We start from the raw sequence: 26,025 nt of genomic DNA on the forward strand, positions 1-26,025 counted from the left end.
CTTCCTTGATCTAGGACTATAAGTAAACAAAATACAAAAACCCAGACCTAGAACCAGAGCACCCACATCAATCCAAATGCCAGAGATGCTGGACTCACTTCACCTGTGTTCTCTTTCTACACAGATCATGGAGCAAGAAAGCTGATGTCAAGCCACATCAGAATTCATCAGGGATGAGATACCTGTCAAGGATTTGCGGTAGAGTGGCTTACTGGAATAAAAACGCAGAATCTCTTGTAACAATAGTGTAAGAACAAATGAGATAATTCCCAGAAGCGGCCTGGAGCTTTTCCAGAAAAAGGTGCTGTGACTATCTAAGGTACCTAAACTGCTAATGGGTATAAATCTGTGTTTGTGGAAGGTAAACTAAAATCTTTATTAGCTAACAGCGGTAGCAGTTTCAGGACAAAAAGAAGGTAGAAGAGTGATTTCCTGCCGCTTTGCTAGTTTGTTCCTCCAAAGAGAAAAACACTTAGAGACATGGCAGAGATGACCTCAGGGAGTGGAATGATGATAAAGGCTATTGATGTAAGAAAGAGAAACTAACCCAGCTTTTTATTTATTTTTCTTTCAAAAGAGACATTCATCCTGTGTATTACCTAGGATTGTATTTACTTGAATTTTATTATATTTATTTGGTAATTGGTTCCATAGTTCACCTCTCTGTATAGGATAAAGGACAACAAAACATGTGGTCAGAAGTTGATTATAAGCTGGTTTCTGGACTGGCCAGGTTTTTGAACCTACTGAGGAGTGTTTATTTATTTGGTGTATCAGCTGCAACTAACTAAAAAATCTGTCTAAAATTATCTAAGTCAAGAAGGATGTTTATCGAACATAACAAGCGGTGCAGAGGTTGTTTGGGTCCAAGAGCTGAGTGATCCATCAAGAGCCCAGGGGTAGATCTGTCTCTGTGATCTGCCACCCGAAGTCTGTCAGCTTTGCCCTCACAATGGCATCCATTCCGGTTGTAAGTGCCTGCAGTAGTGCCATGTATCATACCCTGATGCTAAGGTCCAGGGGACAGAGAATTCTGTCTCCTCCTCGGTCTCTTTCTTTTGAGTGAAGAAATCTTTTACAAACACCCACTTGGCAGACTTCCCCTCATCTTTTATTAGCCAGAATTGGACCAAATGCCTAATCCTTAACCAATGATTGGCAAGGGGCTTGGAGGAGGTGTCAAAGTGGAATGGTCACTGGGGAGATGAACACAAAATTTGCTTCAGTTTGCAAACATACAGTAGAAAAACTCAGGAGCTGATGAAACCAATGATGCTGATACATCTATTACAATGTTGGCTTAATTATTGTTATTAGTTAGCAGTTGTCTCTCTGAGCTTATAGCTGTCTGATAAAGTCACAGGGAACTTCATCTCCTAGAAGATAATTATTATTTCCAAGACAAAAGTTGTTCTGAAGACAGAGATGACTTGTGCTTTCACACTCAGCTATTTTTTTCAGAGGCATGACATTAAGTCCAGGTAGAGAAAGGTAAAAATAGTTTTTTTATTAAACAGTTAGTAAATCAATAATTATATTTGTGTACGGACAATCATGTGTTTAGCTAACAGGAAAGGAACAATGGTAGAGAAAGTCTAGATTTCATTTGTATTTGGCCATGGCATAGTGATATCCATACTACAGTTACTTTCTCAGTAGGTTTGTCCAAACCAATAGGAATACTGAATTCCTTGACATCACACTAAGAACAAGAGGTACATTACACAGAAGAAGAAGCTAGCCTAAGCATTTAATTTACCTTTAAATAATTCCAAAATGCTTAACATACGTGTGAGCAGGTATCTATTAGCTGGTGGTTTTATTAATTCATTCCTGCTTGTTTTGTATTCTACTTTAAAACAAAGGTGAGGACTATATTGCTATATTTCTTAGGCTGCACCACCCCGTTCCTAACACGGGGCTCTATACATAATAACCTCCTAATAAGGTAGCTGACTCATCCTAATTCCATTTCTGAAAACATGAACTAAAATTCTTCTCATTTTGCAGGCTTGGGGCCCAGCTTTTCCTAAACTATCTGGGTTCAAATCCTGACTCCTTATTACTTTTGTAACTTGGACAAGTTATCTAACCTACCTGCACCTAGGTTTTTTGATCTGTAAAATGGGAATAATAATAATAGTACTAATCTCATAAGATTAAAATGACAATTAAATGAGTTAGTGTGCATAAATTAAATGACAGAGTGTCTGAGACATAGTAATCATTCAACAGAGGTTTATCTATTATTATTATTTAATCCTCAAAGCCACCTGGTTAGGTAGGCACACCAACAAAGTATTATTTCAAAACTCTTTTAAAACATGGAAAATAACATTTTATTCTGCCTTGGCGAGTGTCCAGTGGTTATTATTATAATGTGCTGAATGCTGTGTGTATGCCTTTGATAAAATATGCTCTTGGTCACACATGCTACCTGAGGATATATAGCAAATACTAGACAATCATTAGCCCTAAATGAAAATTCCTTTGGAAAAAATTAATAACTTTCTTTAGTAGGACAGTAGTTAATTGGTCCACTTTGTCCTCTAGATTATACTCTTCCTATAATAGTCTCTTGTTGATACCAAGAAAACACAGACAGCAACCTTTCCTTAGTAATGGACCCAGTCTTTCCTGACAACTCCCTCCCTTGTCATCAAGAACATGAAAATACATTTGGATGGGTTTTTTTCCCCTGATCTCTCAAGTTGCATGACACAGAGCAACTTTCCATCCTTGAAGATGGCAAACTTACAGCCTCTGACATAATTTTCTTTCCATGGGAATAGACCAGAACTAATCGATTTTGTCTGTAACATAATTATAAAAATCCCTACAGAGAGAGAGGCTATTGATACTAACAGGCTATAGACCAATACAATTCAACAAACTGTCTTCTGTTCTGGAAAATCAGGCAAGACGAGAATTCACGGGCTAAATGACTAATGGAAAAAATACTTTGTCTTTGCCGCAATAATGCCACAGCATATCCCAAATATTTACTGTGCTACTTTTCTTAGATTCTGATTCATTAACAATTATTAGTTTTATATTCATTTCATTTATTGGTTTCATATAGTTTCAGCAGCTTATGTTTGTATCATAGCATACAGATATGTGAGCCTGGAAAACAGAACTGAGGTATACAAATCAATTTTTCTGTAGTTATTTATATACAGCTTAGATCTTTAATATCAAATCACACAATAGTAAGATTCAAGATAAAAAATGTCAACAACAGTAGGAAAAATCCGTCAAGAACAGACTGTGTGGAAAATGTTTTGCCTCAGAGCAACAATTTGTGTTTGTCAATAGACACCTTCAGTGAAGATTACTTTGCTTCTCTGCGCCTGTTCCTCATTTATTTTAAAGGCAGGAAGTTCGACTAATTGTCAAATCCAATGCATGCCTTTTAATTAGCATCTTGGAAATTCCTCTTTTGGCATCCATATAACTCTTCTAATTTCATTGTCTAATATCCTCTGTGTTCCCTCTCCTTAAAATTGGTAGTCACAAGAGTCCTGCTCTTCATCTTCCAATTTTTTCCTAAATAATGTACTGCATATTCTTCAGTTTCAACTCGTGACTGCTTAATCAACATTTTCCCAGCCCAGGCAGCTTTCTTGAGTCTCAGACCCATATTTTAATTACACATCCAGTTGTCTCACAGGCATCTGAAACTAAATAAAACTCAAGCAGAATTTATTACTGTGCCCTATAAACCTTCTCCATGTCTCGGTTGGGTTAAATCTGTGGCTTAAAACAGAAATCTGGAAATGAACTTAACCCCATAACTCTTCTTCACCCTATCAAATCATCACAAAATCTTATTGGTCTTCTCTTCCTAATTGTGCCTTGAGTACAGTCCTCAGGCCATGGTTTGTTTTCTCTCTAACTTATTGACTGCCTACTATTTTCCAGGCACCTGCTCACCTTTAGATGCATTTTCTCATTTAAAGGTCACATTAACTCTATGAAGTATGTGCTATCACTGCTATCATTATCTTCACTATGTAGATTGGGAAACTGAAGATTATGAAGGATAAAAAAAAATTATCCAAGGTCACATTGCTAGAATGTAGCAGAGCCAGGACTTGAATGCAGTCCTAATTGCCAAGTCCATGCCCTTAAATAATAAAGCTATAGTCAAATTCTCTTGCCCTCTGCTTTAGACCACTGGTGTCCATCTGCTTCCTTTTAGGGAAGCTGTTCTCAAAGGGTGGTTTGCAGACAATGCTGTGTTCCTGAGTCCCTTTCAGAGGGGCTCTGAGGTCGAAACAATTTTCTTAACAATACCAAGGTGTCATTTGCCTTTTCTTCACTGTTCTGACATTTGCATTGACAGTGCTAAAGTCATGGCGTAAAACTGCTAATGCCTGAGTGGGAATCAAGGCAGTGGCATCATACTGAAGGAGGAGTTCTTGTTTTCTTCACCACCAAACACTTTCAGTAAGAAAAAAAATGCCAGTTCACATAAGAACATCTTTGATGAAGCAGTAAATATTAACTTTATTAAATCTTGACCCTAAAGAACACATATTTTTAATATTCTGTATGATGATAGGGAAAGAATACATAAAGCATTTCTTCTGCATACTGAGCACCATGGTTGTCTTAAGGAAAAGCACTTGTGTGATTTGTGTCAGGAGCTGAATACGCCACTTTTTTTTTTCAAGGAACCCCATTTTCACTTGAAAGAGAGAACTGACAAACTATGGTTATTCAGACTTGGGTATTTGGCAGATATTTTCTCAAAAATGAACAAAGGAAAAACCTGTCATTTCAGAGAAAGCAAATGACAGCATTTGTTGCCAATGTTAAAATTGGAGCTTTCAAGTGGAAATTGGAATTTTGGAAAACTTTTATCTGACACTGGGAGCCTGACAGTCTCCCAATACATTATGACTTTTCTCAAGAGATCAATGGTGATATTAACAAATGTGATTTTTGAATGTTATATAATAAAATTTGTCAAAATTTGGAAAATCTGCATAATAATGTGCTGATATTTTCCAAATGATCCATGCATGATGGTACAAAATCCATCCAAAGGGCAAGATCAATCAAAAGTTCACTGATATGGTTTATGATTCCACACTGAAACTAATTTAAGAAAGTACCATTTGTAGAGTTTTGGTGTTTATCAAAGAATAATATTCCCAATTGTCTGATAAAGAAATTAAAATATTCCCAATTTTCCAGTTACATATATGTGAGAGGATTTTCTTCTTTCTTTAAAAAAATTTTTATTTTATTTTTAAATTTTATTTATTTTTGGCTGTGTTGGGTCTTCGTTGCTGCCCACGGGCTTTCCCTAGTTGCAGCGAGCGGGGGCTACTTTTTGTTGCGGTGCGCGGGCTTCTCATTGTGGTGGTTCCCTTGTTGCAGAGCACAGGACCTAGAGCACGAGGGCTTCAGTAGTTGCAGTGCACAGGCTCAGTAGTTGTGGCTCACAGGCTCTAGAGCACAGGCTCAGTAGTTGTGGCACACGGGCTTAGTTGCTCTGCAGCATGTGGGATCTATCCGGACCAGGGATCAAACCCGTGTCCCCTGCATTGGCAGACGGACTCTGTGTGTGTGTGTGTGTGTGTGTGTGTGTGTGTGTGTGTGTGTGTGTGTGTGTCTTGAGAAGTTTTATTTCTCATAGAAACAAGCAGTGGGAGTCGATACTCCAGGTAATTTCTAAAATGCCATGAACTTAATTTTATAGTCTGCAACTTTTTGCTTTGTGTATATGAGCTCTTAAGAATAACTGCATTAGGCTTCCCTGGTGGCGCAATGGTTAAGGATCCGCCTTCCAATGCAGAGGACATGGGTCCGAGCCCTGGTCCGGGAAGATCCTACATGCTGTGGAGCAACTAAACCCGTGCACCACAACTACTGCACCTGCGCTCTAGAGCCCGCAAGCCACAACTATGGAAGCCTGTGCACCTAGAGCCTGTGCTCCGCAACAAGAGAAGCCACCGCAATGAGAAGCCCTCACACCATAACGAAGAGTAGCCCCCCATCGCTGCAAGTAGAGAAAGCCCGTGCACAGCAAAGGAAGACCCAACGCAGCCAATAAATAAATAAATAAATAAATAAATAAATAAATAAAATCTATTTTTTAAAAAAGAAAAAGAATAACTGCATTTAGCTGAATACAACATAAAGGTAACGGTTTAAAATATCAAATTCTTAATTTCAAGATTGTTCTTGATTCTGAATTCCCATTTTCTAGCAAGAAATATTTAAATAGTTCTCAATCTAAGATTTAAAGAACATAGAAATGTATCAACTGCAATTATCTGAAACAGAGCTGAACAGTAGAAGAAAAACAAGAACAAAATTACAAAATAACAAAAACCAAACCACTGGAAGCCCAGGTTTGGCAGGCGGATTCTTAACCACTGTGCCACCAGGGAAGTCCCGGGAGGATTTTCTTCTTGTACGTCAATCAAAACAACATATCTCAACAGATGGAACCCCGAAGAGGATGTGAGAATCTAGGTGTATTTCATTAAGCCAGACAGGAAAGAGATTTGCCCAAATGTAAAACAAGTTCATTCTTCTACTCAATTCTTTTCCTTTGGGATAATAAGTTATTTTCATTAAAAATCTGTTTTATATGCAAACATACAAGGGCTTGTTATTAAGTTAATTAAAGCATGTTTTTAAATTTTCTATTTTAATTCTTAATACAGTAAATATGGACAGATAAGCCTCCCCTTAAACAAAAGCTCTTTGAGGTCTTCTATAATTTTAGGCATATTAAGGGATCCTGAAACCAAAATGTGTGAAAACCATTGCTCACTCCCTACCTGTCTGTCTTTCATACTGCCACCATCTTTCCAACCTTCCAAATGATCATGCCATTCCCCACCCATAGCTTACCTTAGTGTGCTGAATGAGGCCTTTGGTGATCTATATCCTGCCTAAATTTCCGTTCCTTTCTCTTTCCACTCCCTTTTGGGCAGGTTGGTCCCCACCCATAATGAACTGCTTATAGTTCCTCCCAAACAATCCATGCTCTCTGTTATTTCTGGGTCCATATACATGCTGCCTCCCTGCCTACCTAGTAGGTCTCTACTGATATGTCTTCCTACCAACCCTCCCCCAACTACCACCACAACTAGTTGGTCAAATCACAACCAGTCTACAAAACCTACCCCAATATCACTTCTTCAGGAAAACTTGCCTGAACCATACCTCTCTGGGCAGAATAAATTGCTCCCTTTTATGGACCTCAGACAATAAGCAGTTATACATAATTGTATTATAATTATTAGTATAGAAATCTGTCTCTCTCAATGGACTATCAGTTCCTTAAGGGCAGGGACTATGGGTACCTAGTCCAAGCACAGTGTTGATACATAGTAGCCCCTCAATAAATATTTCCTAAATAAATGATCCTAAGGTTCCTTCCAGACTTGACATTCTGTCGTCCACCCCTACAATAGGATATTTTGAACCACAGTCTTTCTTGATTAACAGAAGGATGTCTTTGTTTTACTCAAACACATTAACACACACAAACACTTTAGTTTTTAATCAAAGAGATCATCTCCTCAGATCTTTTATCTTTTTTGTCCTTCCAAGGACAGTTCTGGAGAAAATTTGGTATGTTAAATTTGATGTGTTTTAATAAATTATAATGCACATACATTCATTAATAATATATATTCCACACCAAGGCATCAGTAGGAATTAATTTTTTAAAGTCTGGCCCTAATAGGAATATAAAATTATGTAAGAGCTCTGTATAATAAGCTCACAAAGAACAAGAAAGAAGAGGAAAAAAATTAAAATAGAACTGCCAAAGAACTATGAGAGGTTTCTAAACAGCAACGCTGTAGATGAAGCCCCGAGAAACTCTGTTCACTATAATCTTTAATGTCTCAGCCTATCCAAATGTTGAACAAACCCTAGTTCCCCTTGCAGACAAAAATCTGAGAGTCTAGAACTGGCCTGTCTTCTCAGGATTTAGAGACAGCAGCATGGGAATTTCAAAGAGACTTCTTTACTTCCTTTTGACCAAGACTCAAATTTTTTATTCTAGCCCTTGATAAGTGAACAAGAAGGTAAAGGATTATTTATTTTTAAATAAATTTTCATGATTTGTGATGGTTCCTTGTTCCATGTCATCCCAGAGAAATCAAATTCATCTGTAAAGATTACTGAAAGATTTCTACATGTTTAAACTAATTTCATTTTAAAACTTAGGAACCAGGAGACTCCAATTAAGTAAGTATAATTATTTCTTTATGGCAAAGTGTTGCCTCATACATGATAAGGTACTTCGATGACACTGAGGTTGAGGAAGGTTAAATGACAAACTTAGTAACAGACTCGATACTAATCTAGATCTCTGATACCAATTGCTGCATGGTTTTCATTCCACTGTCAGTAAAGAAACCAAAATCAGTGCAAGTAAATGCTCAAATATAAAAGAAACCTTTCTTCTCCCTTAAGAAAGCAACCACGTTCCACAGAAATTTTTAAAGATATTTTTCTCATGCTGTGTCATTTTCATTTAGCACTGGGGAAGAACCTTATCCATTTAATTCATGACAGGTGATGAGACACAGGTGGATTACACATCCCTGGGTATTTAAGGTTTGCAGTTAAGCGCAAACTCTTTCCACACTGAAAAGTATAAAATCTGTGATTATTCCACAGCAGCCTAGAGTCTGGAGTGCCTATGTCGCCATTGAAATGACATAAAATGGCTGAAACCGTTTTATTACCAAAGTAATTCTACTTTGTGCCGTCTACCATGAATTTAGAAGGCACAAAATAGATGGTTGATTGATTCTTAAATAAAACAGAATAACTGTTCCCAAACCTTCTGATTTATATACCAGTTGATGGAGCATAAAAAAAGAGCCTTGTCCCACCACAAATCAGAAGTTCATTTTCAGAACTAGTAGCAAAAATGGCACAATTTTTTGACAAGTCTGATAATTTATAACTTATCTAGAATATACCTTCATAATAGCAGGAAATATAATAACAATGTCATATTATGAGTATGAATTCTATGAAAAGACACAGGTATTAAAATACGTTTTGTTACTGGAACAGACCAGGGAACCAGTAACTCAGATATACACTCAAAAAACATATAATAACCTATATCATTTTTCTTATGTTACTATAAGATCTAGAGTTTCTCCTTCTCTGGAAGGTCAGTATACCCATGCAATCAACTGCTAAGAATTAGAAGGCCATTTAGGGATAAACTACTATGGAGACTAGAATAAGGGCAGAGACAGGTGGGTGGTTGCAGATAGGGAAAATGTCACAGATGACTTGGATGATTATTTTGATGCCAAGGTTGTAGATCATTCTACAAGATGACTGATGTACTCATTGTATTTTTGTTATTTTTTCTATTTTCTATCTTGATTTTATAATGAGATTCTTGGCACAGTGCAAAATAATATAACTGTTAACTTATGTTTCAAAATTTATGTAGCTAATTTCCAGTATTTTTGACAGCTGTGTCACATTTCCAGCAGATAGAATTTTTTCCCTTCCCTGGGAAATTGAACAGGTCCACTCCACATGTCTGCCTTATCTCCATTCCTCTCCCAGCCAGGTGGTAGGCATGAATGAATGTGCCCCTGTACTCTGCAATTCCCAGCCCATTCCTGAACCTCCACAGTCAGTTGTAGTTCCAGCAAGTTAAGACCTTATTTAAAGAAGAGTGGTTTGAATTGTGAGGATGCTTGAAACCACAACAGAGGAAATGGCTGGAGGAACTGAAGATAATTAGATGATGATAGTTGACACTAGTACAGTGCTTGCTAATTCCAGAAAATAGTCTAAACATTTAATGTAAATTAATTCATTTATTCCTTACAATAACCTGGGAGGTCAGTTCTCATATTATCCCCATTTTATAGATGAAGACTGAAGCACCGAGAGGTTACATTTTTAAAGTCATGCAGCTCATAAGTGGCAGAGCCAGGGTTTAGAACAGAAGAAGTCTAGCTCCATAGTCCATGCTTTTACCGCACTACACCAAATGGAAGATTCAGGAAGAAGATGAAAATTGTCTTGGAATACTTAAAGAGCAGCAGACTGGGAAAGGAAGTAAATATATTCTGCATTGCTTCAGAAGATACCTCAGAAGGATCCAAGGTGAAAAGCTAAACAGAAACAGTTTTGACTTCTCTGTCCCTGCTGACAGTCAGACCTTGTCTGGAGAACCAGTGGTCAATGATGCTGATAATCAGAACAGTGGCTGGGTTAGGCAAAACTTCTTTTCCTATCCTGAGATTTTATCCCTGAGTCAGGGATATATCACTGCATTGTCACCAGGATTTCTTTCTTTGGGAAGTTAGTAAGATGTGATAAAAGGAGGAGGGAGAGAAATAATGGGTCCTTGAGTAATTTTATTGACAAGCATTCTTGGCATTACTCTTTACCAAACATATACTATACATTGGTGCAAAGGTATCAGAACAGACTTTTGATGGACATATAAAGTTGGCGTATTGAAAATTAGATTGAATGATGCTTCTAAGTTAAAATTTGTAGTGTAGCATGAAAAGCACTACTTAAAGTTTATACTTAAAAAAATTACTAGAAGAAACATTAAATGACATCTTGGTTGATTTTCTTAATCCCTCTCGTTCATTTGGTTTCCTGACTCTCATGCATTTTTTAAAAATTGTAGGCTATTCTTATGCAAGAAGCTAAACATAATTAAATGTGCAGGATGAAAAGATGGCACAGGCACTTCTGGCACCCCCAGGACCTGAAAGCTTCCGCCTTTTTACTAGAGAATCTCTTGCTGCTATCGAAAACCGTGCTGCAGAAGAGAAAGCCAAGAAACCCAAGAGAGAACAAGACAACGATGACGAGAACAAACCAAAGCCAAACAGTGACTTGGAAGCTGGAAAGAACCTTCCATTTATTTATGGAGACATCCCTCCAGGGATGGTGTCAGAGCCACTGGAGGACCTGGACCCATACTATATCAATAAGAAAGTGAGTGTTGATTTTATCCTTCCAATAAGTCTTTAATTTAACTCAACTTTAATATACTTTGCTGGGGCTCATATATATACCACATCATAATTTTTCTACTGTTAAAGATTTTATACTTTTTATTTCTACTTATTTTTAAGCATAATATAATAAGCAGAAATATTTATAAGAAATGAAGTCAAGATCTGGCCACAGTGAAGAGATATAAAGAGATGAACAATTTCTACAATTTCATAGTAATTGATACTGTCAAAATTAAAACTGACATCAACAAAGCAAAATATCTGTTATTGTTGACATATTTAAGCACACAGTAGACAACAGAATAGTAGCTATGTGAAAGAAGCGTTATGGGGTACATATACCTATTTTTTAGTTCTTATTTGGCTTGAGGTTTCTTCACAATAGATTTGTGTTCTAGAGGGCAATAAATAATCTTTTACTTAGCATCCTCCTATAGGAAGATATACATTGAGAAGCATGTTCACCCAAGGATACATGTTTTTGGTCCACTAACCTGGAATATGATTGGGAGCTTCTCTTAACCTTAATTTGTCACAGGCTAGATTCTTTAACACTTACATATTGTTAAAAAATCACTCCAAGAAAAAAATGTCAAGAACAGAAGGCAAAAAAACCCCCCCAAAACCTCAAGTTTTTCCATCTATATATGATTTAAATCAACAGCTATGACTGTGCCTTCCTAATACTGTAATAATCACATAATTCTGTCAGAATTAGCTAGTTTTTGATGTTAAACCAGCTGTGCAGTATTTTATAGGAAATATAAAAAATGGATGATAGATTCTACGCTTTCTAATTGGGTATTTTGACATCTTACAACCACAATTTATATTTCACGTTCACAAGCATAAAAACAGGCCCAGGTAGAAACTAAAGATAAATTAATATCACCATGAGTCATTGGCTTACAGATTAAAGGAGATATTGAGCACTTTTACTAGTCGAAGCCAGCCCTTTTAAAAGGAATGGCGAAAGAAATTGCATTCTTTAAGCAGCATACAATTTATAAGATCAATGATGGTTAAAGGAACTGACAATTAACCATTCAGACATGGAACTAGCCCTACTGCTCTAAAGGAGTGCTTCTCAAACTTACACGTACATACACATCACCAGAGGATCTTGTTAAAATACGGATTCTGATTCCATCAATCTGGGGTGGGGTCACGGATCCTGCGTTTCTAACAAGCCCTCGAGTGAGACTCATGCTGCTAGTACCTGGGCCACGCTTCGAGTAGCGAGCTTTAAAATGCTTTATGTAAAGTTACAGAACAAAGTTAAATAAACAGGTCCTTTCTTCTTCCTTTTAAACTAGCTTCATGAAAGGTGGCAGATAATATATATTCATATAGTTCTAAAAATAATTTATTCCAGTACTTTACTATAGAATCGATAAAGAAAATTTTGAAATTTAGTTGCTGTATTATTACATGTGATGATGCTAGTGAGGCATTCCCCAAGAAACTAGAAGAAAATTCTCCTCTGAAAATTATTGATTCAAACTATATATTTGCAAAGATACCTTCAAGAGACAGGGGCACGACTGATACTCTGACATGATTAAAAGTATTTGTTACTTAAAGAAAGGAAGTGTCCTTAAGAAAGGGAACTGGTAAAATTAAGGGGGGAAAAGGAGAGTAATAGAGACAAACGTTAGCATTTTCCCAGGGAGACAGATCTTTAGTTAGTAGTAGCCCTGAAAGCATATTCCTCCCAGAAGGTCACTTCATTGTAAAGGGGCTACACTGTACTACCTAATCAAGATGTCATCAAACATATGTATTATTTAACTAAGTCAGCTTATTTGGACTCCACCCTCAGCAAAGAATATCTTATTATAATTTGTCTTCCCATAGATCTGCTTAAAGAACGTGCTGGTTGTGCTATGGCAATTATTTCAGCCCATGTGACAGTGATATATCTGGTTGTATATGAGTAGATTGGCATTCTGATTTTATATCGGGCTTTCAAGCTTGGTTAATGTGAGTCTGCCGCTCGGAAACAGAATTGTTCTCTGTGTGCTGACGAAGTCAGTTTTTATTGCCTTCCTGTCTGACAGCAAGACTTGAACCCTGATTTATTCATAACGGCCATGACCCATCTTGAGAGACATCGAGACTGTTTACTGTTGTCTGCACAGCTTTCCTTTATGAAGTGTCCATAAAGATAAAGATTGAGGTGCTATTGAAGAAAAAGGTAGTTTGTGGTTCTTAGGATAGAAGGAGCTAATGTAGGAAGCTAATGGAGAAGTTCTGGAATTTAAAATACGGTATAGAGCTTGTTAATTATATGAAATAATGCAAGTGAAAGGCATTTTAAAATTGTAAAGCATTATGTAACTTTGCTTCCATCAATTAATGATACAGTTTACATACCTAATTTAATCATATGAGCAACATCACAGTGTATTTTAATGGCATTCAAATTGAACAGATAAAACAAGAATAGTGACAGTGATAATAATAGCTAACATTTGTTATGCGCATACTTTGTCAGGTACTGTTTGAGTGCTTTAATTTAATATTCAAAGAACCAGTGAGGCGTGTATTATGTTAACCTCATTTTATAGATGGGAAGGTGAAGCCCAGAGAGGTTAAGTAACCTGCCCAAAGTCACATTCCATAAGTGGTGGATAAGGATTCGAACCCAGGCAGTCAGGTTCCAGAGCCAGAGCTCTTAACCACTAAGCAAAACTACATATGGTGTTTATTAATATAAGAAATTTTTTTTTAAATTGGTTTTATAATTTTGAATTCTCTGATGTATGCGGTTCTACTCAGAGAACTTACTCCTGCCTCAAGTAGTAAAAATTTTAGTGAACCTGTAAAATGTGCATTTACCTGGAAAAAAGAAGCAAGCAGCATTCCAGAGTAGACAATAACCAGTTTAACATACTTCCGGATATAACATTCATCACCTTAGTAGCAGTAAGTAGTACTATTTTTTTAAGTCACATCAATACTTATCATTTCTTAGAGGACTGACTTTGGAATTACACTATTTATCTCTCCTCTATTTACATGTCATTCTGTCAAATAATTTTCAGTTTAGATATATCTCTCAGTAACGTAAGAGCCCCAAATTTCAAATGCCTTTCTTGAAATTTTTTCCCCATACAGGATATTAACGTTTTATTCTTAGTTTCTCAGAACTCAGAGTTTTCTTTGTGTTAGGGGCTGTTCTCCAGAAATAAACTGGTATTGTGTTCTTAAGGTCTGCTTTTTCCAGAATCAGTAAATTCACCAAAGATGCCCTTGGCATGTCGTTTTTAATCCCATTAGTACTACAAAGGCCAATCTTGTGGGAAGAGAAGAGGATTCCATGTTTTAAGGGACAGTTCATTCCTGTTACTCTGTTTTTGGAGATTTTTTCAAAATAAAATCCTCTCAATGTTACAAGTGGTTTTTTCAGGGATATTGTTTCAAAAAATCATGAGTAAATGTACCTTAAACTATGGTAAATTTTACATGTTACTGCTGTCATTGAATGTTTAAATGGATCTAGATTGTTTGGCTATAATATCACATGATTTAATCCTGTGAATTCAAAAAATCCTTTAATGCATTTGTGCTTCAAGGGCACTCTTCCCAATGTCCACTGTCCCTTGTGGATAATCTCAGTGCTAGTAAAGAACAGTTTATTTGCCCTTGTCATAGAATCGTTCACATTTATAGAGTACAGTTCATGGAAAAATGGCTGGTGAGGTCCATGGTCTTGAATACAAAAGGCCAATGTGCAGAGAAGATGTTTTCTCTACCCTTTATACTTACAATATATTTTATATTTATAAAATATAAGTATTATACTCACAATATATCTATTCACACAGAGCATGTTGTCAGTGAACATGAATGTATGGGATATAGCCCTTACTTAAAGGATAAAAACATATTATTAAGTAACTGGTTATATAGAATAGATGTCTTAAAGGTAAATGGCATCTTAAAGATAAACCCACATTTAATTAAAACAGGTGTTTATTTGCAAACCAGGCTATTAAATACTGTGGAAAAAATGGAGAAAAAGTAGCAAACAGGCTCTTTATGCTCAATGATTTATAACAACTTCTAAGCTAGTCCTCAGTGGAATGAACTCTACATGTAAATTGCTACTTGACTGTAATTACAAGCAACATGCCAATGTGCGTATATTAATGTACTAAGACTTACTGGAAAAGGGAAACAATTAGGGAGTGATCAGAAGGCAGTGTGATTTATCTGGAAAGACATGGTGGAGGAGATGATCTTGATAGCTGAGGACATTCCCAGAGAGTAGGAATTTTCAATCTTTGGCTGCATATTAGAATCACGTGAGGAAATTTTTTAACATACCATTGTTTGTGCCCATCCTCCAGAAATTGATTCAATTGTTCTCGCGTGGATCCCATATGTCGGCAATTTTAAAATCACCCCAGGAAATTCTAACATGTGGACAAGGACTAAGAACCTTTGATATAATAGTGGGTCGTTGTAGGTGGGACCTTATTGTCAGGTCTGTTACGGACCTGAAACGGGAGGAAGTTTGCATTACATGACCTTTCAGGTGCCTCCCTCCTCTAGGATTCTATGACACTCATTTTCAGAATCAGAGGGAGAAGTTGACAGTGTGTGGAATTGGCAAGTGAATTGAATCGGCTGGAACAGAGATGCTTTGGTGGGAAAAAAATAAAAGATGATCCTAGAGAGACCTACTAGGTAATCACTGGGTAGTACAACTTAAATGCTAAATTGAAGATTATAGGTTTCAGGGAATGCCCTTTGAAATGATGTAGTCCAGCCTAATTCTTAATGCAGCTGTTCCTTCTCAGTATTACCAGCAGATCTATAGAATGAGCAAAACCAGGTTATTCAGCCTGTTTGAACATTTTAAAGTAGGACAACTACCATAGGGAAAATAGCTTTCATAAACTTTGGAGTTAAAAGCCTTGATGCAATTAAAATATTTATAAAAGATTATTTTAATAGCAGTATGTACAGAATAATCTGAAAAGTTACCAAAGCTGGAGACAGATGGTAAGCCTTAGATAGACTTAGAGTCCATAAGGTTACCTTACATCTTGGTAAAAATTTTGTGTAGGATCATCAGTTGGTATCAGGAAGTTGATACCTGAGAGACAGATTAGATAATAGTATATCATATCTTTATTTGTAGCTATGTTAATTTAAGGGAGAAACATCTAACATGTTTATAGTTATGATATACAAACTGGCTTAAACAAGTTCAAACAAATCAGGTAAGAAGTTTTTTTATGTGTATAAGCTCTTCAAATAAGCCACATGTCTAATCTAGTAATTTTTTTCTCATATTTTCTTTTTCAGACTTTTATAGTATTGAATAAAGGGAAGGCAATTTTCCGATTCAGTGCCACCTCTGCCTTGTATATTTTAACTCCGCTAAACCCTGTTAGGAAAATTGCTATTAAGATTTTGGTACATTCATATCCTTTTCATGTGAATTGTCTAAATGCTGTTTCTAGTAGTTGATTTTACAAAAAATGTCATTCTTTTTTTAAAAAATATATAAAATTTCTTTGAGATTAATGGTAACATTGTTGTTTAATCTGTTTTACTCATTGATTTTCTGCTATTTATAACAAGATTATTGTAGAATGACTATTATGATTCTAGAAGTAAAAACGCTACCATGATAGTGAATGTGTAAATGAAACACATTGTGTGGTAGGAACAACAGCAAATCTACTTCAAACTTTTACTAACCTCAATTAGACCATATATAACCACCACTAAAGAAACATAGTCTATGGTGCTTAGTATTATTATCTATATAACCAAATGTTCAAACTTTTGTGCCTTAATTCGTTCTGTATTTTCATCACCTGGGCCTGTCCTCTCTCCCTCCCTCCCTCCCTCCTTCCCTCCTTCCTTCCTTTCTTCCCTCTTTCCTTCCTTTCTTCCCTCTTTCCTTCCTTTAGTAAATATTTTTTAAACTACTATGTGCCTATGTATCTGATTGATAATATATATTTAAAACTCATTGAACTTAAAACTACTTACAGTGATAGTCAAAATGTATATGTAAAATGACATAATAGGGGTGGATTTCAAGAAAATTCTCAAGACATGATAATGAAATAGAAAGGTGATCTTCAGACGCAGTGTTCAAGAATGGGCATCTTATACAGATTCAAAACAGGCTAACATAAAAACTAAAAGAGAGACAAAAGAGACAGGGTTAACCTAGAGACAGGGGAAATGGGACTGATAATCTTTTGAAATGCATTTGAATTCTCCCATTCTATGGTTTGATACTGTAAAGTATTTACATTTTAAAATAAAAGATTTACCTCAAAATATGTAATCATAAACTTCCTTAGAGTGAAGTCTGGATTGAGATCCTAAGGGAAATTACTACATCTAATTCTTAGGAAGGTTTAAAAACAGTGTTTGTTTAGGTATGGTGTGGACTAGATACAGGAAGACAGCTAGCTGGTCAAAGTTCCCACACTCTCAAGTGAAAATAGAAAGTTAGAAAATAATACTAGCTCTTTAGCAAAAAATTGCCTCTCTCTTTATTCTTACATTGTAAACGCTAAAGGAACAAGTTACATCAATATAAGACTGCTAGAGTTCCTAATTACAGTGGAATTCTCAATCAGTGTAATCCTCAAATATATGGGGCTGTACATTCTCAAGTGTATTATATTGCACTCATTAACCTTTTGTCTGTCAGTAGAAATTGTAAACGATACCTGAAGTATAACTTTTAGACTTATACTATAAACTTACCAAAGAATGGTCATTTCCCCTGCAGTGCAGTTTCACACAACTCAGTGAAATACAAAATTCCCATTTGCTTCAAATAGAGATCTCTTTCTATTGAATTCAGTTTTGTGAGAAAATTATGTAAAATAAAAAAGAATGGACCAAGAGTATATGACAAACTTTGAAGTTTCTTACTGTTTTTGCCATTGTTTTAAAAGAAATAAGTAAGGTTAATTTTACAGGTAACTTGTGTTGATTTTTTTTTTTTTTGTACTGGATCATTTTTAAGTGACCATGACATTGTACTAGCATTTATTCCTTAACTATAATCTACTTTATTCAGCATGCTTATCATGTGCACTATTTTGACCAACTGTGTATTTATGACCCTGAGTAATCCTCCAGACTGGACAAAGAATGTAGAGTAAGTAGAAATAATTTCTTGGAATGAGAAATACACACTCAAATTCTCTAGCAATCTCCTTATAGTTATGGTCTGACTCATGGTTTCCACTTTTTTGAAGTCAGGCTAAACACTTTTAAGAAAAAGTTATTTCCTTAATATGAAAAAAACAGAGGAAGTTCTTTAGGGGACTTTTTCTCCTATAAGGTAGGTATTTCTTCTGACAAAGGATAGTATCTGTTTAAGAAAGGTTATTAATTGTATATACTAGGTGGTAAACTAAACAATCATTTAGCATAAAAGTTAAGACTGAATCACAGTTATGTACTTTAGATAAAAAATAATTACCATTTGAATAATTTTATAAATAAAATTATTTTATTCTAGTATATTACCATTATTGTTATATTCTGATAAAATAGATTTAGGTGTTTAGCTCTATATTACTATATTAGGCATTTCAGTTATATGTTATATCATTACATTTAGGAAAAATACATTTAGGTATTTAAGTTACTTTGATGTTTAGTTATATTCCAACACATAGTTTATTTAGACAGAGGATGTGTGCTTAAAACACCACAGATGTGTTCTGTAAAAAGGAAATATAGAACTACCATATGACCCAGCAATCCCACAACTGGGCGTATAGCCTGAGAAAACCATAATTCAAAAAGAGTCATGTACCACAATGTTCATTGCAGCTCTATTTACAATAGCCAGGACATGGAAGCAACCAAAGTGTCCATCGACAGATGAATGGATAAAGAAGATGTGGCACATATATACAATGGAATATTACTCAGCCATAAAAAGAAACAAAATTGAGTTATTTGTAGTGAGGTGGATGGACCTAGAGTCTGTCATACTGAGTGAAGTAACTCAGAAAGAGAAAAACAAATACCGTATGCTAACACATATACATGGAATCTAAAAAAAAAAAAAAAAAAAATTGGTTCTGAAGAACCTAGGGGCAGGACAGGAATAAAGACGCAGACGTAGAGAATGGACTTGAGGACACAGGAAGGGGGAAGGGTAAGCTGGGACGAAGTGAGAGAGTGGCATGGACATATATACACTACCAAATGTAAAACAGATAGCTAGCGGGAAGCAGCTGCATAGCACAGGGAGATCAGCTCAGTGCTTTGTGACCACCTAGAGGGGTGGGATAGGGAGGGTGGGAGGGAGACGCAAGAGGGAGGAGATATGGGGATATATGTATATGTATAGCTGATTCACTTTGTTATAAAGCAGAAACTAACACACCATTGTAAAGCAATTATACTCCAATAAAGATGTTAAAAAAAAAAAGGAAATAAAATGTCTTTGCAAAACCATGTTCAAAAAATAACAGGGCTTAAGGGGAAAACATGATTATGGACAGATCACTCAAAACTTATAAAACTTTGTAATTAGGACACTAATAAAAACAATGACAATCCTAATAAAAAGATATTGGCCCAGTTAAATCTCTATGGACATTTGTACCTAAAATCTCAGCCAGCAACCTCCCTGCAGTCTCAGACCATGGGTCTTGTCCTTTCTCCCTTGAAATGGAGACCCTGGGAACATCTGAATGATATCAAAATAAAACATTTGACTCAGTATTTTAATACAGAGGGAAATATCTAAGCACAGTAGTTTTGGGCATGTTAAACTAGACCCTGCTTGCACTAAAGAAGGAACTTCTGTTAATTTTTTCATTAAGGTCTTTTATTGCTAAGGATGTTCTTCGTAAATGTGAAGGAAAAGGTGTCCTGATTACTTCAAAGCATCAATACGCTGGGGAAAACTGTGCTTTAACTAATACAATCTCTGCATTATGACAACATTATTCCCCAATTTGTCCATCACATGTGAGATTATTCGTGACAAAGAAACATGCTATTTAGTGAAACAGAAGATGTTTAGATTATACAGGCTATTTATGTATGGTATAATGCAATGATCAGGTATTTGTTTCAGTGCAAAATAAAATTTTATTACGTTCTTCTTATTGGTATATTTTTTAAAGTAATGTCCAACAGGAGATAAGTTATTATGACAAATACTGCCACTTTTATTTCTGTTTTTTATAGATTTCTATGAGGATTTACAGCATCATTCTAAGCTATCATTTGTCAGTGGTTTAACACATTAGTTAAAGACTTTTTTGAGAGTAGATTGAAAATGCTCCCTAGAAATCATTTTAGTAGAGAATCCAGTTCTTATGTTGAGGCAAGCCACTTAACAGAATTCTTATGATTTGGGGATTAACAAATGGACATACCTATGTAAAACTACTCTGTATGTTCTTTTCCCTGCAGAAATTATTGACATATTTTAACATGTATGAATTCATTTGTATAACATTATTAAAAGACAGGTACGTGAGAGAGTGGCATAGACATATATACACTACCAAAATAGATAGCTAGTGGGAAGCAGCCACATAGCACAGGGAGATCAGCTCGGTGCTTTGTGACCACCTAGGGGGGTGGAATAGGGAGGGTGGGAGGGAGACGCGAGAGGGAGGAGATATGGGGATATATGTATATGTATATCTGATTCACTTTGTTATAAAGCAGAAACTAACACACCATTGTAAAGCAATTATACTCCAATAAAGATTTTTTAAAAAAAGAGAGAGACAGGTAAAGGGGACACTTAAATATTATTATTTGAATATGCAGTTTTCTCTTTTTAAAGTCATTTTTAGAGATGACTATATCCATTATGAAAAGTCTTAGCTTTACAAAAGCTTTTGACTTACACTGTTTAGTTGGGAAACTTTGCACAGGTTTCTGATCAATTATCTCTAGTCAGTTGACAGCAAAGCAGCAGGAAAACAAGCAAAATATTAGTGGTTACAGCCAAAAAACAAAACAAAGAAACAAACAAACAAAAAAATCACACAAAAAAACAGAGTCCAATGAAAAGAGAAGTCAGTTCCGACATGAAAATAGAAGTCACTGATAGCAGAAACCGTCCCTGTACAAAGAGGTGGCATACTCAGAAGGCCTGAGGACCATATTGTATAGTGAAGGTTGTTGTTATGTAAGGCAAGGCACTTCTATAGACATCAAAATTACAGGGGAAAATAAAACACCTTGTAACATGGACAGAATCAACAATATGATTAAGAGCCTAGTGGGGGTACAGCCAAGAAAAATCAAGATCCCCTTGATTCTCACTGACCTGTTCAATCTAGTGTGCTAATAGGTACATCTGAACACCCATTCTGTGCAAAGCTGTCTCAAATGTTAAGTTCTAAGACCTCTCTTCCTTGGATAGCTATCACACTCACCATACACTCCAAATGTCCCCACAGATTTTCTTCCTTTTCCAAAAACAGGAATAGGAGTAGGGACTTTAATCTTGCTCCTAGTCTGTAGATAACTTAGAATTGCTTAAGCATAAACCACAGGGCACTAACCATTAATAGGATAAACAGAACATACATTGGAGCTGTCTCTTATGCCTTTTGCAATGCCAGGTAACTCTCCAAACAGAAATGTCATGGTGATTATGTGTAATACACAAAGATCCAAACCAAAACACAAGTAACCATAAGCTTGGCATTGTAAATTATATGTCTTCCTAATAAAGTCAGCTGCTTCATAATAAGTAAAGGTAGCAGTTATACTCACTCCTCATGAAATTAATTGAATTGTTTAAAAAAGGAAGACGAATATTCTTAGGAAAACTAGACGTGAAGATTTCTGCATACATTTTCCTTTGATTTCTTTGTTCCCTCATAAGAGAGAAATTTCTACAGAAAAAGAAAATGCGAAAATAACTCTCCTAACTTTTTTCACATATAAAATACTAGTAGGCTAGAAAAGATAATGAATTTTAATGAAAGTAAATTAAATCTTTGTGGCTTGAGAGGAGTAATCTGAAGAACAAACTTAGATTGTACTTTCAAAAAGAATCTACTGTTGAAAAACAAGTACTCTCTCCCAACTATTTTTGGAAGAAACAGAAATAACTTGTATTGTCAACACTCAAAGGAGAGAGGGCTAGAAACTCACTACCAAACAACAAATGGAAAAGTCTTTCACCATTTTGGAGGCTGAAACTTGAATTTGAGCATGTTTAAATGATTTGGCCCAATTGCGTAGTAACTGATGAGAGGTTAGATTCAGGAATTTTGGTATCCCTGAATTTTGGTAATTTTGGTAATTGTGTAAACACATACACAGAAAATACTAATGCACGGAAAGTTTTTTGATGAATATGTATATATACATATATATATATATGTATTTGGTGAATATATGTGTGTGTGTATATATATATATAGAGAGAGAGAGAGAGAGAAAAGCAGATTTATAACTTTATGCCTGAATCTTAAGGATAAAAAGGGGAAGTACATTTTCTAGATTAGACATGTAAAATATCCCCCCAAATTATTTTAATCATTAAGAAATTTGAGTGAAATATTTTAGTATAAATAAACAAATCCAAGAAATGTTATCTCTAGAGCTATAATGTCCAATGAGCTATAATGTCCAATGAGCCACATGCAGCTATCGAAACTTGAAATTTGGCTAGTCTTAATTGTTGAAAGGATAACATTTTAGATATGTTGGTTTAAATAAAATATAATATACAAACTAAGTTTATTCATTCCTTCTTACTTTTTTATTTGGTTACTAGAAATTTAAAAACTACATACGTAGCTTGTATTATATTTCATTTGGACAGTGTTGCTCTAGCAGATCAAGCTTGATAATTATCCATAAAACACATGAAACTATTATTCTAAAACCTAAATATTTAAACAAGATCAGATTCTTTGTGGAAGGTATTATCTCTTCAGTTTAACCCTTTACTCAAACTCATAAGATTAAACTAGTAGGTTTTTTTTGTAAGTGGAAATAAGGAACAAGGTCTTAGTGAAGTGAAAAACCACAAAAGGATAGGATTTGCTATATTTTAACAGTTCAAACGAAACAGTTAATTTTTGTTTGGATGCTTTTCCTAGGTACACATTCACTGGAATCTATACCTTTGAGTCACTTATAAAAATCTTGGCAAGAGGGTTTTGCTTAGAAGATTTTACATTCCTTCGTGATCCATGGAACTGGCTGGATTTCAGTGTCATTGTGATGGCGTGAGTATTTTTGAAAACATGTTAAGCTCAAAGGAATGAAAACAGTTGCAGCATAAACCAGGTAGTTGTGACATATTTTTAAACTAGAGTTTGCTTATAAGTCAAATTAACTATATGCCTCATATATTTTGAGAATACATATTAGAATATATATTGCAAGGTAAATATATCTGGTAAATGAGCAATAAATGGAATTACCTTCATGTCATATAGCCTTCTACTTCATCAAAGTGAAGTTATTCATTGACTATAATTTAATACCACCAACTGTACTTCGATTAGTTTTGTAAACAAACTTGTTCATATTAGTGAAAACTGCATTGAAATAAAGCAGCAATATTTTATTCCGTAAAGGCAGCTGTTAGCACATGGCACCCTGAAGTTTATAGCATTTCCATAAAACTCAAGGGGCTCTAAATGCCAAACCAACCCACTTTTCATTCTTTATTTAGTATAAACTTTTCCAAAACTATCAGTAACTCTGATTTAATTCTACAGGTATGTAACAGAATTTGTAAGCCTAGGCAATGTTTCAGCCCTTCGAACTTTCAGAGTCTTGAGAGCTCTGAAAACTATTTCTGTAATCCCAGGTAAGAAGAAACTGGTGTAAGATGGTAGGCCCCTTATATCTCCAACTTTTCTTTTGTGTTATTGTGTTTGTGTGTGAACTCCCTATTACAGATATGTGACAGAGTTTGTGGACCTGGGCAATGTCTCAGCGTTGAGAACATTCAGAGTTCTCCGAGCACTGAAAACAATTTCAGTCATTCCAGGTGAGAGCTAGCTTAAACACCGAGGCTGACTTTAAATACACTGTAATAATATTGAGATTGAAATTACACTTATAACATTAGCCTTGTTGCTTATTGTTTGTCATCTTCAAGAATGCCAAATGAAATTACATGTTTATTTATAAAGTCAGCCTTTGAGTTTAACAGAGAATTGCATGAGGTGTCTATAAAAAATACTAGTTTTGCTCTCTTTCTCACCCACTTTTTTTTGCATTTATGATGCAGTGTTTTCTTTCTTACATTCTAAAAAAGTTTTGCTACCATGGCTTTACTAACTGATTTAGATTTTACCATTTACCGTGGATCTATTTTGAAAGTGGATCTCCTCTTATAAAGGAGAAAAGATTATTATTGAACAGCATGTACATGGCATGGGATTTTTATTATTTTCAAATTCTTTCCTCCTCTAAATCATTGCTACTTGGAAGCTAGTATTAAACAATGGTTGGAGAGAAACAGCCTCGTGAAACACAAAATCTGAAGTGTAAAACAACTGCAAGTTTGTCTTTACATGTTCGTGGCAGCACATAAAACCACACATTAAGGAAACCTCCTGCCTAGATATTTACACTTTTATTTTAAACCTCCAGAAAGCACACTGATCATAAATAAAATCTGCTCTTCATCCATTTCCCAAACCATCTGGCTGTCCATAAAGCTTTGGTGTCTAAAGAGACAAACAACTGTTTGTGGGGAAAGAGAATGTGTATGACTATTAAGAAGACACTGTGGCTTACGACACTCTTTCTCAGCTGACCTATCCTTCTCTCTCCTCAGGTTTAAAGACCATCGTGGGTGCCCTGATCCAGTCTGTGAAGAAGCTTTCTGACGTCATGATCTTGACTGTGTTCTGTCTGAGCGTGTTTGCTCTAATTGGTCTGCAGCTGTTCATGGGCAACCTGCGGAATAAATGTTTGCAATGGCCCCCAAGCGATTCTGCTTTTGAAACCAACACCACCTCCTTCTTTAATGGCACAATGAATTCAAATGGGACATTTGTTAATGTAACAATGAGCACATTTAACTGGAAGGATTACATTGAAGATGACAGTAAGAAATATTGCTCCATTGTTAATCTCACTGTTGCTGAATGAGTCTTCAACTATAAATAGTTGAGGCTGTGGGCTTGAAGCCATCTTTGTAAATTGGTGTCCACTTTGGAAATAACGAACTAAACAAATTCTCATTTGTTCCTAATGGCAATAGGACTGATATGAAATGAAACAGTTTATTCTTTATATTAACAGGTCACTTTTATGTTTTGGATGGACAAAAAGACCCTTTACTCTGTGGAAATGGCTCAGATGCAGGGTAAGGAAAACTTTTTTCTAAAGATGTAGAACACTTTGGAAAAAAAGCAAATAGGAAAAATATACCAGGATAGCCTTACATGTGTATAATAGAGTGGTACTGCCTACCTAGGAAGTACCTTCTCTGTCTTAATTGGATTGGTATCAATTCTAAACTCACAGCCATTAAAATCATCCCTTTGGGTGAAGAACTGTCATCAAGAATTTGACAGTTAAGATGTACCTGAATTATTGCTCCAAGTGTGAAGGCCCAGCATCTGTCTTGTCTGTAAACCCATCAGAGCCATTTAAGAATTACAGGGAAGGAAGCATAAGATAGGTACATTTTGATTGATGTAAGGATGTATTGATGGGATAAGTTTTGCTGTGGCTAGAAATGATCCAGACTGTAACATGGTCTTCAGGGTGCAAACCCAGTTGGGAAACTGCTTTGAAAGACTTAGGTATTCTTGAAATAGCATGAAATCCTGTGTGCAAGGAAGCCACGAGGCAGATGTATGTCAAAGGCATGTTTGAGTCTGCATCTGCATATTTTACAGTTTTTTTTCACATTCCACAATAAGAGATGCTGTAATGTCTTAGCTATCCTGCTAGTCTCTGATTCTTAACATATTTTGCCAAGAGTATTATAAATTAATTTTAAGTCAGGGTAGAGAGTGAATTTCTTAGAAGCCAAGGGATAGCAATAGTAAGTGAC

The 26,025-nt window shown here is 35.6% G+C and overlaps 1 protein-coding gene across 17 annotated transcripts in view; it reads left to right on the forward strand.

The window, feature by feature from the left end:
• Positions 1-26,025, forward strand: part of LOC309630239 (sodium channel protein type 3 subunit alpha) — a 117,612-nt gene that overhangs the window by 21,947 nt on the left and 69,640 nt on the right. For 7 of the 17 annotated variants that reach the window (XM_082395193.1, XM_082395208.1, XM_082395194.1 and 4 more), the window contains 8 exons: positions 125-319; positions 10,667-10,980; positions 16,323-16,440; positions 18,060-18,150; positions 23,099-23,227; positions 23,726-23,817; positions 24,796-25,068; positions 25,266-25,329. In XM_082395193.1, coding sequence (XP_082251319.1) covers positions 10,717-10,980; positions 16,323-16,440; positions 18,060-18,150; positions 23,099-23,227; positions 23,726-23,817; positions 24,796-25,068; positions 25,266-25,329 — 1,031 coding nt within the window. In that variant the 5' untranslated portion in view covers positions 125-319; positions 10,667-10,716. The other 10 variants (XM_082395207.1, XM_082395195.1, XM_082395206.1 and 7 more) reach the window with 9 other exon arrangements.

Source organism: Balaenoptera borealis (assembly GCF_965194805.1).
Source record: "Balaenoptera borealis genome assembly, chromosome: 6".
Taxonomy (NCBI): domain Eukaryota; kingdom Metazoa; phylum Chordata; class Mammalia; order Artiodactyla; family Balaenopteridae; genus Balaenoptera; species Balaenoptera borealis.